Source organism: Gossypium hirsutum, chromosome D06 (genome assembly GCF_007990345.1).
Source record: "Gossypium hirsutum isolate 1008001.06 chromosome D06, Gossypium_hirsutum_v2.1, whole genome shotgun sequence".
Taxonomy (NCBI): Eukaryota; Viridiplantae; Streptophyta; class Magnoliopsida; order Malvales; family Malvaceae; genus Gossypium; species Gossypium hirsutum.
Window position 1 is genome coordinate 38,163,948 of NC_053442.1, and position 18,928 is coordinate 38,182,875.

Genomic DNA, 18,928 nt, shown 5'->3' on the forward strand with positions numbered 1-18,928 from the left:
GCCTTCTTAAATTCACAATCAACTCATAAACACAATATAATAAAACTTAAGAGCTCACTTGTCAGATTTGGTGATCTCGAACCACTGTTTCTGACACCACTAAAAATTCAGCTGTTACAACTCTCCCCCTTTAGGAAATTTCATCCTCGAAACTTGTTATCTGAGAATAGATTCGGATATTGTGATCTAATCGATTCTTTTGTTTCCCAAGTAGCCTCCTCCGAACCATGACAGTGCCATAATACTTTAACTAATGGTACTCGTTTATTTCGTAATTCTTGAACCTCTGAGCCAAAATTCTTATTGGTTCTTAAGAGTACGTCATATCTGGTTGTAGCTCAATTTCACTATGAGGAATCACATGTAAAGGATCTAATCTGTACCGTCTCAACATCGATATGTGAAACATGTTATGAATTTTCTTAAGTTCTGGAGGCAAAGCTAATCTATAAGCTGTCGAAACCATTTCTATTTTGAAAAAAACAAAAATTAGTTGTCGACTTTTAAAAAAAACAAAAATTGAGAGTCATCACCAATCTTTTATTGAGGTGTGATTGGATCACCTAAAAAATAGCTTTGGTCTACGAGTTTTAGAAAAATGGATCCGGGAGTCGGTTATGTACGAGAAAGGATTAGCACCCTCGTAACGCCCAAAATTGGTACCTAGTTAATTAATTAGTGTCTAATGTCGAAAATTTAAAAATATGATCCTTAATAAAAACTTAAAAAATGTTACTTATTAAGATTATTATCATTTCAGAGAAAGAAAATGCCACACCCAATGCGTTAGGGCACGACATTCTAATTCCTCAAAAATGAATTAGTCCAAAATACTCGTGTAATAAAATTTAAAAGAATATTCATTTGTTTAAGATTTATAAAGAAATCGCGACCCAGTAATTTCTCAAAATCCTAAACTTGGAATATTTCCTTTGTTATTATTTTTTTAAAAAAAATCTTTGTCTCGAGAAATCAATACGTCACATCCAATACATTAGGATACAACATATTAAATTCCCGACAACAAGCTTTTCATTTTATTTTTTGATTAATGAGCAATTCTCGATTGTTAGATTTAACGAAGAAAATTGGAATCCAATACGTTAAGGCTCAATTTCCTTGAAAATCCTAAATACGAGTATTATCTCAATTTTGAAAATTTTAAAATCGAGTAAAAAATGATGTAATGCTACATTAAGTGTAAAATACAATAATAAATACAACAATGGCATAGAAATAAATGAAATTAATGTACATAAAAAACAACGACATGTAAAGTATCAAATGAACAAAATATAAATGAAAACATAAATCAATAAGCAAATGAAGGAAATAAACAAAAAATATAAAGAGAAAAAAAGGTACAAAATATATACATGAAATTATAAAGAATAAAAGACATACACATGGGTTTACATATAAAATTTTGGACTATAGAATTTATAACAAAATATATATATAATGCATTTATGAAAATAAAGAAAAATATATAAATATACATATATATATTATAACATATGTGTTGAAAATATAAGTTTTTATTTAAGCAAATAAAAAACATAGTCATGTGCGTATATATATAAAAAATATTCATTAGAAAAATATATAAATACATACATGTACATATATACAAAAGTAAAAAAAAAAATTGAAACTAAATATAAAAGTATATATATGTATATAAAAGTTTGGAAGTAAAATAAAAATAAAAACATATGTATAAAATATATATAAGCATACGTATACTATATATAAAACAATATATATTACATAAAAACGATGCATGCGCATGAATATAAAAAATAATAATAATGATACAAGATTAATGATGCCACATAATAGTATTAATAATATTAAAATAATTAATTTAATAAAAAAACTAAAATAACAAATAGAGGATTAAATAGCATCAATAATCAAATACCAATGAATTTAAAACAAAGAGTATAAAATAAAAAATAAATATAAGGCCAAATAAATGTAAACAAATTTGAAAATAATGAATTTGAAAATGAATAATAAGGGAAAAGGATATTTGAAATCAACAATATACAAATCAATAAATAAAGTATACACAAATCAACAAAATAAGAACGCAAGAGAGAGAGAAATTTGAGTAAATACTCTTAAGAATTATTATTACTCCCCACTTCCGTCCTTTACAATGAAGGGAGAGGCATCTATTTATAGTTGAGCCTCCCCAAATCCAACGGTACAGATTAATTACATCAACGGCTAAGATTAAAAGGTATCTACAAATTAAATCTCTAAGATTACAAAATCATATCTTCTAAGATTGCATATCATATCTAAGATTACATATCATATCTAAAATTGCATATCATATCTAAGATTGCATATCCTTGAAGATTATGTTTCCATATGCATCAAGCTTGTAGATAGACCTTCAACCTTTTCAAGTAATGGGTCATCCCGATCGGGCCAAATGATATAATTTTGGACTTTGTTTTATTATTTTGGGTTTATTATTTTTTTATGAGCCCGGGCTAAATTGGCCTATTACATAAGCTACAGGGTCAATTCTTTCAATAACTTCATATGGTCCAATAAATCTTGGACTCAGTTTCCCTTTTCTGCCAAACCGCAATACTTTCTTCCACAGTAAGACTTTTAAAAACACTCGATCACCAATCGCAAATTCTATATATCTTCTTTTCAAATCTGCATATGATTTCTGACGATCAGAAGCAGCTTTCAAACTGTCTCGGATAATCTAAATTTTTTCTTCGGTTTCCTAGATCTAGATGACTCCCACTAGCTTGGATTCACTCATTTCAGACCAATACAACGGAGTCTTACATTTTCTTCCATAAAGAGCTTCAAATGGTGCCATTTTTATGCCTGATTGATAATTGTTGTTATATGCAAATTCAGATAACGGTAAATACCTTTTCCAGCTACCTCCAAACTCGAGTATGCAACACCTCAACATATCTTTCAGAATCTAAATTACTCGTTCTAATTGCCCATCATTCTGAGGATGAAACGCTGTGCTAAAATTTAACTTTGTACCTAGAGCTTCTTGAAACATATTCCAAAATCTCGATGTAAACCTTATATCTTGATCTAAAATAATGGATGTGGGGACCCCATGTAATCTCACAATATCTGATATATACAATTCTGCTAAATTCTCAAGCAAAAAGTCGATCTGATCGGAATAAACTGTGCCGACTTAGTCAATCTATCAACAATCACCCAGATTGAATCTTTCTTTCTCGGAGTCACAGGTAAACCAGATACAAAATCCATTGTGACATGCTCCCATTTCCACTCAGGAACCATGACAGATTGTAATAAACCCGTTGGTACCTAATGTTCCGCTTTCACTTGTTGACAAATTAAAAATTTAGCCACAAACTCACAAATTTCTCGTTCATACACGACCACCAATACATCCGTTTCAAATCATAATACATCTTCGTACTTCTCGGATGAATGGAATACGTACTACTGTAAGCTTCTAAAAGAATATCATTTTTCAAATCTGAATTATTTGGAATACAAATTCTATTATTGTATTGCAACATACCATTATTATTAATGCTATATTCTGAACTTAGATTGTCCTATACCATCTATCATTTCAGCACTAATTTTGGATCATCATCTTGCAATTCACAAATCCGTTGAAGGAACACAGGTTTTACTTTCAAATCTGCTAATACAGAATTGTCCTTATTAAGAGACAAATAAGCATTCATCGCTCGAAGTACAAAAAAAGACGACTTTCGACTAAGTGCATCTACCACTACATTAGCTTTTCCCAGGTGGTGTCAATAACTAAATCATAACCTTTCAATAATTCTAACCACAGTCTCTGTCTCAAATTCAGCTCTTTCTGAGTCATCAAATACTTTAAGCTTTTGTGATTTGTATACACATAACATTTCTTATCATATAAGTAATGTCTCCAAATCGTCAAAGCGAATACGATTGCAACCAACTCAAGATCATGTGTCGGATAATTCTTCTTGTGCGGTTTTAATTGACGAGAGGCATAAGCCACTACCTTTCCTGACTGCAGCAGTACACAACCCAATCCATTTACAAATGCATCACTGTACACAACATACGATATACCTGATTCTGGCTAAGTCAAGACGGGTGCTTCTGTTAACATTTTCTTCAATTGATCAAAACTCTACTGACACTCATCAAACCACATAAATTCAACATTCTTCTGTAACAATTGGGTCAACGGTGAAGCAATCATCGAAAAATTCTTGACAAAACATCAATAGCAACCTGCTAGACCCAGAAAACTTCGTACTTCCATAATATTCTTTGGAGTTTTCCAATTCACCACAACAGAAACTTTACTCGGATCAACTCGAATCCATTCAGCTGATACAATGTGACCTAGAAACCCAACCTCGTGTAGCCAAAATTCACATTTGCTAAACTTTGCATACAACTATTTCTCTCTTAAAGTTTGTAACACAATTCTGAAATGTTGTGCATGTTCGGATTCTAACTTGGAATAGATTAATATATCATCAATAATACAACCACAAATCTATCCAAGTAAGGTTGAAAATTTCAATTCATTAAATCCATAAAAGCAGCAGGAGCATTAGTCAAGCCGAATGGCATTACTAAAAACTCATAATGACCATAGCAAGTTCTGAAAGCAGTCTTCGGCACATCACACTCTTTTAACCTTCAATTGATAATATCCAGATCTAAAGTCTATATTCGAAAATACCGCAGCACCTTTCAGTTGATCAAACAAGTCATCGATATAAGGTAAAGGATATTTGTTTTTAATTGTGACCTTATTCAACTATCTATAATCTATGCAAATCTCAAATATCCATCTTCCTTTTTCACAAATAAAACAGGTGCACCCTAGGGAGACACACTCGGCTTGATGAACCCTTTATCTAATAACTCTTGCAACTGTGTCTTTAACTCCTTTAACTCAGTTGGTGTCATACGGTATGGTGTTACTGATATCAGAGCTATTCCCGGAATTACATCAATTACAAATTTAACTTCAGGATTAGGTGGTAAACCTGACAATTCCTCAAGAAATACATCAGTAAATTCATTAATAACTAGTAACTATTCTAACTTTAATTTAGAATTTCGAGTATCAAGAAAGTAGGCTAAGAATGCCTCATTACCTTTATGCAATAATCTCTGAGCTGGAAAGGTTGAAATAATTCTAACAATGTCTTTTGTATTCCCAAACTCAACTGAAATTACTTCCCCTGTCTGACATTTTATATCAATCCGTTTTTCTCTACAATTTACTACAGCATCATGCTTTGTTAACCAATCCATTCCCAAAATAACATCAAATTCCCGAAATGGTAGAAACATCAAATCAGTAGGAAATTCACAGTCTTTTACTTTTAGTGGACAATTTCGACACACTAAATTGACAATTACACTTTGGCGTAATGGATTAGTGACTTGAACATCATAATCAGTAGGTTCAGCAGACAATTTCTTTTCTAATACTAATGCAGTGCAAGCATAGGAATGTGTGGACTCAGGGTCAACCAATGCATATACAATAACATCAAAAAGATAGAATGTACCAGCAATAACGTCCGAAGCCGTAGCTTCCTCCCTCGCTCGAATGGCATAAGTACGTGCAGGGGCCCTAGCCTCTGACCGGGTAGCAGAATCTTTCATACCCGAACGAGCAGTCCTAGCGGCACTATTTTGACCTGAACGTTTACTTCTTTGGGACGTGGCCATCTATTTTTCTTTCTACTTTTCTTCCTCTCTTTGCAACTGAGGGCAATCTCGAATAAAATGGTCGATGGCTCCACATTTATAACAATCCCTTGCTTTACCTCTACATTCACCCGGATGATATTTTCCACAATATTTACATTTGGGCCTAGAAACATTATGTACATTGCCCACACTGGCCACAGGTCTAATAGTTGCCCCGAAATCTTGTTGAGTCACCTTATTCTTATTTGATCGTTCTGGGATTGGAGTGGCTCGACTAAAATTATTTCTAGACTTTTTAGCCGAAAATGTTGGAAATGACTTAGAGAAGCTTTTTTGTAAGATTCTTTATTAATTTTGTCTCTCTACATTTTTCGGTTATAGACCTTTTCCATTTTCTGAGCACGATCTGATAAAATAATAAATTCTCGTATTTTTGTGCCCTCAATCATAATTCTGATTTCATCATCTACCCTTCTTCAAACCGAATGCACATCTCTTCCTCAACTGGTACAATTTCCCGGGCATACTTACTAAGATATACAAATTCTCTGTCGTATTTAGCTACTGATCTGATGCGATCCCGATCGCATCATATTATGACTCAAATCAACGACACTGAGATTAGCCTAAACACGAGGGCCCCAAGTGCAAAATGAAGCTTAACCTCATCTTGTTGAGCTCAATTCAGCTCATTTCCAGATCAATAAGCTCATTTGTTTATTTTGAGTTTATTTCAATTTATTCATTTTAGTTGCTGGAATTAAATAAATGCAATTAGTTAATTCAGCTCGAATAATTATTAGGTCTTTAATTTGTCAAATCTGGACATTTTTAATTATATGTTAAATATGTTTTATTTTAATGCTTGTTTTTTAATATGTCCTAGTTAGTACATTATTTTAATGTGTCTTGTTGCTGCCGATTTAAATATGTCCTAACATGATTTAAGTTGCTAAATTAATTTGCTTTCAGGTACATGCATGGACGGCAATGAAGATGCTTCAATGAAGGTGCATTGTGACCGATCACATGGAAGCAAAAATTTATGTCATGTACATTCCTTAAAGATGAAGAATATGGTTGTTCGTTTCTGCTCATACATGAATTAATCAAGAGGAACGAATCTATCCATTCATGCACTCCAAAGGGCATTGTACGGGTTTTAATGTCATGCCTTGAATCTCCAAGATACATGCTTCAAGTTCATGAATAATTAGCTCATTAATTCAGCCAATGTACCAGCACATACATGCATCGAAAGTAGGGGTTGAATCAGTTTAATGGCTGTTGCCCATTTATATGCTCAAGACGCCATTAAGATTCAATTAAGGGATATGCATGGCACCTTCACCTTCAAGAACGTCCAAGGGAGGAATTGACATATAAATTCAGCACATTCAATGAATAATGTGCATGCACAAAGGGAAGAACGAATTTACAAGGTACATACTGCCATTGATGAACCAGCCCATCATTAAAGCCTCAATTAAGAGAGATGCATGTCCCATGAACCTATCATTCAGCCAAGGGGGGATGGATATGATTAAAGATGCACATTCATGGAACAAAGAAGCTTTCTTATGTTGGATCGCCGGCACCCCTATGGCACAGCGAAAAATAAAAATCCAGCGATCCTAACCAAGGATCCATGTGTGAGGAACAAATCGGGGTGATAAAGGTTACGGAATTACCGAATGTTTATTCTGAGTAGACAACAATGTCTCAACAACGTGTAGTCAGATCTACAGTCGAACCAAGCCGCAATCTATCGAGACCCCGACCTCTACATAATCCACCTAGTTGACTACGAACAGAAGAAATCAAAAATCCCCAAAACAATTTTGAGAGTGATTTTTCTTTGACGGCTGCTAGACCCAAAAACAAAGAAAAATGGGATTCTTATATATCTTTTTATTTTAGGGTTTTTAAGAATTAAATAAATATAATAATATTTTAAACTAAAAATTATAATTACATTAATTATAATATAATTTCGGTAAACCATACATTTATTTGAATTCATATGCTAACCAAATTCATGTCCTCATTGTGCGTACAATAACCTTGTACATAATGTGTTGGAAATTTGATTACCGAATTAAATTAATTCTATAATTAATTTAATTCAAGCGACCCTCGAAAACAATACCAACTATGGTTTGTTCCGTTCATTTCAACTATAGGGTATGACCCTGTAGGTTCTTGTAACGTTAGCAGTAATAGTAGAACGATTCCAATGTTACAAACAATGAGTGGCATCTAGCAATGCATCATTGCTACCTAAGTCACAAGAGATCATGATCCGACATAACCTTTTTATGATTAACCTTTTATGCAATAATCCTTAAGTCTTTTATCTCTGGATTGGACACAAGTCATGGAATAGTCACACTTGCATAGTCCATTCCATGTTTCTTGATATCTTAAGCAGACTACGATATACAAATAAGTATGACATCTTATATCAACTTATTTGAGCATGGCCATGCATTTCTAGTCTCACTTAATCAAGTGGCCTAAGATATTACTCCCATTATGTAGGAGGGACTTATTCTATATCGATCAACCATATCACTTTACATCGATTGTGGTATATCCAACATCAGCCTTTATAGAACAACCAGTTACGGTGTACGTTTGACTGTATCAAAATATATTACTCACGATGTTGGGATTATGATGATCTCAATTCTGAGGATCATATACATATTAATCACTATGAGTAATGTTGTGACAATTACATAATAATCCAATAAACATACTCATAATGGGTTAGTCCAATATGTTGTTCTCTAACACACATATTCATGCATCGATTCTGACGTTCCATATCAATGACAACTCTTTATCATCAATCAACTACATGTTAGTCTTAATGCATTATCGTTGTCCTATCCAACAATAATACTTGACTAAGGATCTTTTAAGAATAATCATATTATTCTTAGGACATTATTATAAAACAGTTTATTTATACACACAGAAAAGAAACTGAAATAATAATGGTAACGCCTTATATTAATAAACATGATAAATCAAGTATGTTATTACGACCATCTCATGATTGGTCTTTGGGCATACTCTAACATCTTTTTGGTTAAGCATGCATGAACGGTTTTGGGAAGAAACATGATTATTCAACTATGCATGAACTTACACTATCCATGATTAGAGATTTAATGTTTGAAGTGTGAACATTTTTTTAATAGTTGAGTGAACACAAAGATGCCGAATTTAAATGGTCATTCTTTGTACTATAAATAGTTTTGTAATAGGTCATTTGCAAGTTTAGCTTACTGAACTTTGTTATTTTATGAATTATAAACTTTGTGAGTTTTATTCAACTCTCATTGTTCTTGGTGATTCGATCTGACTTATCTAGCATTGCTAGTGGCGTCATCCAATCTCTGTTCCTGAACTTATCACTTTCGAGTGTGACGTTCACCTATACCGTTGGTTTCTATCTCTATAGATAGCGGGTCTTGGTTCTATCCAATTTTTTGCCAATCACCTTAAAACATTTAAGAATCGGGTCCTTAACCTTTGTTACAGGTTCATTCTTGTTTTGAGTTCACTATACCATCCATCCATCATATTTACTTTGTTTTATCCGCTGCCTAAATAGCTATTTTTATAACTTAGCCAATTTATTGAATTAAAAATGAGAACTACTTAATTTGACGATCGGGCAATTTCTACGACTCAAATCATCACCGAGGCGAGTTCGTATCATGATCGGTTTCCTTGTTGCAAATCAAGAAATTCTTTTTTCTTTTTTATTCAAATACCTCTTACCAACATATTTCTTTTTAAATTCACTCTGAAAGAATTCCCAAGTGATTTTCTCTTTTAGCACCACGGCCACTATAATCATCCACAAATTATAAGCTTCTTCTTTCAATAGCGACATAGCACATCTCAAATAATCTTCGGGAGAACAGGCCATTTCTTCAAAAACTCTTATTCTGTTCTGAAGTCAATACTCAGCTTTGACATGATCATCATCTGACCTACCCCTAAATTCTTCTGCCCCACACTTCCTAAGTTTTTCTATCGAAGTACGTTTACTTGATTCAGTTATAGGAGGAGGTGGAGGTGTAATCGGAGGCTCTACAAGTGGTATAGTAAGGGGAGGAGGTTGTTGAGCCTGATTTCTTTCTTGCATATATTCATTAAACCATTTATTCATAAATCCAAAAAACATTTTTTTAAGTTCTTGTTCTTGAGTTGGAGGAATTGGGACGTTACAACTTGTCCCATGTTTAGTTGTCTGTACTCTACTATTAGCCTTATCATGTTCAGCATATTCAAATCTATTTGACATCTTTACAATCTATAAGAAAAACAAGGGTTAGATCGGATCATACACATCACACTATCCTAGATTTATATGGCATGTATTTCTAGACATTTTACACACTACATTCATTCTGATAATTGGCTAAACCGAAGCTCTGATACTAATAAATGTAACACCCCCAACCCTTATCCATCACCGGAACAGGGTTATGGAGCATTACCAAATTTTACGAATTAAATACAAACATTTCATAACCTTTATTACACATATTAAGAATCAATCATATAACACTCATATTGTCCCTTAGATGGGCCCTCGGGGCCCAATATACATCTTAGAAGTGAATCGAGACCAAATTGGATACTCTAGGAATTTTTCCCAAAATCTCAAAAATTTTCTTAAGAGCAAGGGACACACGCTCGTGTGGCCAACCAAGTGGCTCACATGGCCAAGAGACACACTCGTGTCTTAAGCCGTGTGGGCATTTGATATGAGGCATACGGCGGTGTCCCAGCCCGTGTCTTTACTCGTGTAACTTTTTGACCTGGGTTACACGGCCAATCACACGCCCATGTGCTAGGTCGTGTGCAAGGTGCAGGGGTCAAATGGCCAAGCCACACCCCCATGTGTCAAGCTGTGTGTAAAAACCAGGGTATTATGTTTTAAAATTTTAAGGTGCAGGGGACACACGGCCAAACCACACGCCCATGTGTCAGGCCATGTGTCACACATGGCTGAGATACACACCCGTGTCTCTGTCTGTGTGGACGAAAATAGGCCATTTTAAGGCCACTTTTCTCACATTTTTTATATCAACCTATACACAACATTTCAATACATCAAATATCCCCAATCAAACAATCAACACAAGTCATAAATCATGTTTTAAACATAATATATCATCACAAAACTCAATTTCCTAAACTTACCAAAATAAATCTATTCATTGATTTACCAAAATCTACTACTAAATATATGCATACCAATATATATGTCATTCACAACCATACTTCAAATTTAGCTTTTTTCCAATCCACCCCTATACATGCCATATAAACCATAAAATGTATAGCAAACTCTACCGGAGCAAACTGGATAGTGTGACTCGATATGTTGATCCGATCCTCCGAACTTCTTGAAAATCTACAAAGAACATTAAATGACACAATAAGCTTAATAAAGCTTAGTAAGTTCGTTGGCTTTAAATATAAATCTTACCAAACATACTATAATAATTCATTTAGGTAAATCATTTCACAAACATTTCCTACTAATCACAACTTCGATTGATGAATTCATTTATTTGAGCTCAATATCAATAATAACTTAAATTCTTCCACATTAATTCCATATGGCACTTACCATCCATGTCAAATCAGAGAACGTTTTACGGATTTGAGTTCATCGTAAACAGAAGCCCGAAGGCTGCAATGAAGCACATAAGTGCTAAACAGAAACCCGTAAGGGTTAAATGGAAGCTCATAGGAGCTAAACGAAAACCCATAAGGGTTAATCTGAAGCTCAGAAAAGCTAAACTGAAACCCATTAGGGTTAAACTGAAGCTCAAAAGAGCTGAACTAAAACCCAGAAGGGTTAAACTGAAACTCATATGAGTTAACTGAAGCTCATAAGAGCTAAACTAAAAGCAAGCACGATAGTTTGCAACAAATGTTGAACCTTGGTTTACTTGGGTAATTTGTCGTCAATTCATCCGTTGCACAGAACGACTGTACTCAATCCCGTGTTCCATTCATTTCGAACATTTGATTCAATTTCACTCTTTTAACAATAATTTTATATTCAACATTTAATATAAATAAATGCATAATACCATTAATAAATATAACATATAAACTTAAATTTCAACCATACGAACTTACCTAGGTTAAATTGTAAGTTTGTAGTAGTTCAAGGACTATTCGGCTAATTTTTTTTCTCTTCGGTCTACGGGCTCTTGATCTAAAATGTAAAATTTTTCATTCATTAGCATATATTTCAGTTTCAGTCCACTTCACAATTTATACCCTTCAATTTTTGAAATTACACAATTACCATAACTTTATAGTTTTTGCAATTTAGTCCCTCACCAACCTATCAAATGAGCTAATTTTTCTCAATTGACAATTTATCTAGATATTCTAAGCTATCACACAGCCTTTGATAAACAGAATTTAATACCAAATCCTAATTTAATCTTTTTCACAATTTGATCCTAAAATCAATTTCCTTTGAAATCACTTGATAAAATCATCATATAACAAAATTAAAGCTTCAAATCTATGATAATTCATCATAAACATCTAGCACTCAACCATGGTGATTTTTCAAAATTATCCATAATATCATAAACTAATGAAATAAACAGTTGGACCTAATTGTAAAAGTCTCAAAAACACAAAAATTTCAAGGAAAAAGCAAGAATTGAACTTACATGAAGTAAAATAAATAAAACTAGCTTAAAACCTTCTCCTATGGCATTTTTAGCTGATAAATTGAAGAAGAATAGCCTAAAAAAGTTTAGAATTCAATTTATTTAAGTTAATTTTACAAAATTTACAATTTTACCCTTTAATCACATGATTTTTGTTTTCTTTTCTGCTTATGCAGCCTCATGCCTTTATTAAGCCATTTAATCACTATTTCTTTAATTAGTAAGTTTTGCTCTTTTTTCAATGTAGTACTTTTTAGTTAATTAACTATCGAAACGTTAAAATTTTCTAACAAAACTTTAATACTACCTTAATGATACTCCGTAAATATTTATAAAAATATTTACAACTTGGTTTATAAAATTGAGGTCTTGATACCTCGTTCTCAAAACCAATTAATCTAACAAATATTTCTAAAGTATAAATCACTAATTTATAAGCCTTCCTAAATTCACAATCAACTCATAAACACTATGTAATAAAATTTATGAGCTCACTTATCGGATTTAGTGGTATCAAATCACTGTTTTAGACACCATTGAAAATCAGCTGTTACAAAGCATGTCTTTTTTGTCTGCCACACATGCAAAAAAAATGAAAAGATGGACAATCTTTTTTGCAAAATAAATCATAATATCTGAACCTAAAACTCAGGTGAAGAACAACAAAAAAAACTCATTATTTACTATAATCCATGCTTAGACCTTCCATTGAATCAATCATTTGGTCTTCCATTTTGAATAAAAAATCCAACTGATTGATGGAGCACTCAATTTAATTTCTATTGTTTCGATTTAACAAAGATGATTGTGAAAATGAATGGCTTTTCAGTCAAAAATAGAAACAAAACTAAAAGAAAAAGAAGACCAAGGGTTCTTTTTTTTTTCCAGTTCAAGGATTAATATGATACATTGGTTTTGATTATTTCTAGAAACCAAATTATCATTTTCCTTTAATTAATTTAGAAAAATAAATTAATTAAATTTATTTAATTAAAAAATCAATTAATTTACTTGGTTGGACATCCATGTTGGTGTTTAAAACCCATTTTAACTATCACGTCAAATTGCAATTTGGAAAGTAATAGATCTTAATGGCAGAGTGATTATTTTATAACAAAAACATAACGTAAATGATTAAACGTAGTATTTCAAACATTAGTAACTAAAATATAACCTAAGACAAACAAAAATAATTATTTTGATAGTTTACCCTATTTTTAATAATATTATTAATTTTAACTAATTTATGTACAATTATTGTATTTTTTCTAAATTTTATATATTCACATTTTATATATTTAAAGTATATATACATTTAATAAAGAAAATATATTTTCATAAATACGTCATATAATGCTTTGTGTTAATTATAAAAATTATTTCTTAATTTCTATCAAATAAAATAACTAAAATATATAATGAAAGCATATTTTAACTAAATTGAAAATTTGAATGTACTTTAGATAAAAAAAATAGGTACCATAATAAAAAATCATAAATTAATTCTTTATTAAATTATAATCCAACAATCCATTATAAAATTCCTTCAAACATAATAATTTTGAATGCCATAGAAACCATTTTAGTAAACCTTTTTATTTATTATTTGCTAAAATGTTTAATTTTTTAATTTTCTAAATTTTGATTATTTTTACTCAAATTAATTATTATTTTTTTTTTAAAAGTGAGTCCCGTTTTATTGGACAATTTACCTTTGGAGAGTAACAAAATCCAAAAATAAAGTGAAGTCTAGTAGCAATGGTAAATTAACCGTAATCATTCTTTGATTTTCTTTAAAATTCAAAGCTCCGTTTTCCTTTCCCTGTAGCGCTATCCAAGAAAAATGAAGCACAGCAGCAGCAGCTATTCCTTTCGTCCATCCAATCGTCATCTTCTTCTTCTTCTGACGAACTTCACATCCTCAATCCTGTCACAACCCATACTGCTGCTGCTTTGCCATCAACATTCAAATCAAAACACTCTTTTTCCACACTTTAAATCCTCACCGAGATGGTAAGCAAACCAGTGTTCCGACGATCAGCATCAACATGCATCAAGAAAACAAAAATCACCCTTTACTACTACTACTACTACTACTTCTTGTTAAGGAGGTTGGCAAGGTTTCGGAGTTCTTCAAATGCATGCATTGTTTCAGAATCAAATCCTCCTGCAAACTGCACCCATAAAACCAACACAAGGGTCACTCTACATGTTTTAAACCCTAAAACACGATTTACTCATGTACAATGCATCAAACTAAAGGGTACAACCAACCTGATGTATTCTGAATGCAAATCTGACTCCTTGAAGTAGCATATAGTCCATTGAAGGATCCTTCTCCAAGGTTGCCTTCACCTGCAGTTCAATGGCTACCCGTTTCATGTACCGCTTCGCCAGTTTCACTGATCCAAGTTTAATCTGAAGTCAGCAGAAATTAAGCCTCCTGTCACATATGATGCTTATTTATATGTAGAAAAGCATATGGAAAATTACAACTCCAAGTACCTTGCTCATAATCCCATTATCAAGCATCCAGTCTGTGGGAATTTGGAATTCCCTGCAGTTGCGCACCAATGACTCTCTTGTACGTAGGAGGTTATAAACAGTACGTTCCATCCTGGGAATTTAATTCAAAAAGAAATTTACAGAGATTTTCAACTTGCATAAATTGTTTGGTTTTTCTTTCACAAGAAAAAGATCCAACATTCTTACTTCTCAGACAAGGCAACCATTTTCTTTAAGGCAATATCACAAGGCATCCTGGAATCATCCTTGTAGTATAACACCTCAGATTCCAATTTCTTGAGATCTTGGTATCCGAATGCTGCTTCTCGCAATGTGTCAGCTTTTTTCTCTGGCCAAGGAAAGTGCTTCAACACTGCCCTTTCATCAACCTTGAAAAGATATATTTCAATGATGTCTCTTTTTAAGCATACTAGATAGAATCATTAGCAACACTTGGCTAACTAGCAAAATCATTTACTCGATGCATCAATGTTGCTTGAACTCTAGCGTAAGTGTTTTTGGAGAATCAGGTCTCCATACCCATATCGAAATCAGATAAATAATTTTTCTTTTGAATGAAGAATAAAAGTAACATAGTTATGTCAAAGTTAGTAAAACTTCAATAATTTTAGCAACTTACTAGATAGCAAAGTTCATCATCAAGCCACTTCACAAATGCTACAACGTCTTCAATGTTCTGATAAACAGCATTATTGACTTCTCTTATCAACGAATTCACAAATTCTCCTTGAGTTTCAACATCCGCCTTTATCTGCATAAAGAATGAACCAAGTTCGATATCTGATACTAATAAGATGTTAATACAAATTTTGAACATCGTCAACTCCAAAAACCATGCTATATGAATGTCAGTTTTACTTTGGTCCCTATATTTCCCAAGGGGCAGAAGACAAATAGAAAATGCAACTTGGGAGCTGAAATCATTAACATAAACAAAATCCAAGCACTTACAGCAAGCAAATGTGATGATCTATTCTCGATTTCGCCTATCATGCTGCTACGAACATTTGCAACATCGGGCACATCACATATTCCTCCATTTGTGGAATCCTTTCTAGAATCCCTTTTCATGAGAGAATGATAAAACTCGACCACTTGCGGGGCTCGCTTCACCACACCAGAGCTACTTCTCACTGAAAACTTTGGAGGGGGAGGTGGTGGTGGTGGTGGAATTTGTGGACAACTTTCCTCTTTAGGTCCACTTGGGACCGAACAGGAAGGCCTGGGAGGAGGATTAGGAATTCTCAAAGCCCTTCTCTCAAAATCCAAGGAAGCTGAAGCAGCAGGCTTTTGAGAACTTACTGGCTCAGCCTCCTTCTCCATTTCTTTGGTACACATAAAACCATCAGATTGTCTTCTCTTATTTGGTACCAACTCTTGTATGTAACATTTTGATCCACTTATGGAATGTCTTCTTCCAGGACTTCTCAGCTCCTCTATATGCACCCACTCCTTGTCCACAACAGTAGCTGCATACTCTACACTGGAAGGTTCCTGGCTAGTGATAGGCCATTTCTTCATCTTTTTAATTAAATTTAATCTCTTTATACTTGCACTACTGCGTTCTGAGCTCTTACTGCTTGCGGAATTCGGTGAGCCTCCATATTCAACCTTGCTTTGAACTGGACTTAATGCCTTATCAGAATTCATTGTTGAGCATGAATTTCGTAGTTCATCTCGTAAACAAGAATTAACCCACCTCAAGTATGCAAGCTCCTCAACTTCATTCAACCGGCTCATTTGTAGACCTTCCACTTGTTTACTCAGGTTTTCATTGGTATGCCTTAACATTGATGCCTCCGCTTTAACTTTGGCAACAACATCACTCTGATAAAACCAAGATATGAAGCAAGGAAATAGCAAAATCAGTTAGTTAATGCAAAAAGAAAGAAAAAAAGAAACAAATCAATCATCTTCTTGATTCACCAACCAAACAGAGGAATTAGAAAAAGAAAGAAAAAAGTTAACGAAGCTACCTCATTGGCTTTGGCAAGAGAAGCTAACTGGGATTCCAAAGATGAAAGCTTGCAAGCAAGATTCCTCTTTTGCATCTGTAACTCCTTGTTCAACCTCCTCAACTCCACAACTTCCATTTCAAGATCCCTAATCGATTGCGGTTCCTTTGAGATTTCCAGATTTTCCTCATTCCTTTCCAAAATGGAAGTCAAAGTTGCCAGTTGACCACATAAGCTGGTCTTCTCCGACTCCAACAACCCAACTCTGTGTGAAAGATTATCTACTTCAATGTTCCTTGTTTCAAGCTGGGTCTGGAGATCCAAAACTTTAGCATTTGTCTTCCACTCGGCAAGCTCAGCTTGCAGCTTAAGCTCCCTTTCTTTAGAGTCCTGAAGAAGGCTCCTAACGTGGTCTAATTCGATGAAGAGATCGCGAGAACCAGAGGACTGCCTCCGGTGAGTTGGGTAGACTTGAGGGTGGACTTGGGTTGCACTGACAGAGCAAGATAAATCAGAAATGAGGGACCTTTTAACTCTAGAATGAGAATGCAGAGATGGGTTAGTAGTGGGGACATCAGTGTTTGATACAGGAGGTTTCTTGGTTTGGACGGTGATGGTTTGAACCTTGGTTTTCTTGTCAGCTGTGCCTGTGAAGCCCTTCACAATGTGTGAACCCCATGAAGACTTGGGCTTGGATTGATTGGTAATGGTCTTTGTGTGCAGAGATTTTGGGGGTTGATTTTGATCACCAAATTTTGATGCTTTGGCTCTGTTCTCAAATGAGTTTTCTTCTCTCATTGTAAAGACTTTAGAAGAAGGAAAGATGTTGTAAGACAAGCTTCTGAAGCAAGAGAAAAAATAACTACATTCTCAAGAGAAAAACACTAAGGTTTGGTTGATTGCAAAATGCCATAAAGTTGGAAGAGGGTTTGAAATTTGAAGAGAAGATGAATGGGAAGGGATTGTTTTGTATGTTGAAAGAGAGCTCCGATTTCAAGAGAAGAGTAATGGTGGCACTTGCAGCTTTCTTTCATTATTTATCGTATTTTGTTCCCTTCATTTTGAACTTTTGAAATTTGAATAAGTAGGACTTTTTTTTTTTAAGAAAGGGCGGAGGAGAGCCACTGCAAGGCAACGGTCCTTTTTACGGGTGGGTGTGGCCCACATTTCAACACCCAAAACATGATGACCTTTTCTTTCTTTTTTGTTCGTTCAATCCCAACGTGCTCAGCTCAGCCTATTTAACATGGTTTAAAATCGGGTTTTTTATAAGAATATTATAAAAAAATAAAAATTTATCAAAATATTATAACTTTTTTTTATTTATTAAAATATATTTTTTTATTTACTAAAATATATCAAAAAAAACCAAAAAAAAATTAGATCAATGTGACAATTAACTGGTCACGCCAATGGGATTGGCGGCACCAAAGGTGCCAAAACCATTGGCGGCACCAATGGTGCCAATACCATTGGCGGCACCAGTTAATAATAGGAGGGTCGGTGGTGGGGGGCAGAAGGAGAGGGAAAGAAAGAAAGAGAGAAAGAAAGGAGAGGGAAGAAAGAAAAAGAAGGAAAGAAAGGGAAAGGAGAAGAGAAAAAAAGAAAGAAAGAAGAAGAGAAGGAAAGGAGAAGAAAAAAGAAAGAATGAAAGAAGAAGAAGAAGAGGGAAGGAAGGAAAAAAAGAAAAAAAAAGGTAATTTTATTTATAAATTTAATTTTTTTGTAATATTTGTATATTTAAAATTTATGTTATTTCATTATAGTTATTTTATTATTTTATTTAACATATATATTTTATGAAATATATTTAGAAAGAAAAAATAATGGTATGTACATTGTATGTTGATTAGGGATTTTTTTTATGAAATTTATTTAGGAATTTGAAATTAAAATTTTAGGAAAATAGCATTAAAAGTAAAATGACAAAGAAGTATGTTTAAGAAAACATAAAATACGAAAAGAAAAAACGGGAATTGTATATTTATCGAAAATAATAAA

General features: G+C 33.4%; 1 protein-coding gene across 2 annotated transcripts; it reads right to left on the reverse strand.

Moving 5' to 3' along the window:
- Positions 1-14,212: 14,212 nt before the first annotated feature.
- LOC107902046 (protein CHUP1, chloroplastic) lies at positions 14,213-18,033 on the reverse strand. Of its 2 annotated transcripts, XM_016828293.2 has the most exons (7): positions 16,949-18,033; positions 15,924-16,799; positions 15,592-15,723; positions 15,159-15,340; positions 14,952-15,063; positions 14,721-14,864; positions 14,213-14,620 (listed from the first exon to the last, which is right to left on the reverse strand). In XM_016828293.2, the coding sequence occupies exons 1-7, from the start codon at positions 17,723-17,725 to the stop codon at positions 14,540-14,542; spliced, it is 2,304 nt and encodes a 767-aa protein (XP_016683782.2). In that variant the 5' UTR covers positions 17,726-18,033; the 3' UTR covers positions 14,213-14,539. The 2 variants fall into 2 exon arrangements, with proteins under 2 accessions (XP_016683782.2, XP_016683784.2); XM_016828295.2 differs by lacking the exon at positions 14,213-14,620 and having other exon boundaries at positions 14,717-14,848.
- Positions 18,034-18,928: the final 895 nt, after the last annotated feature.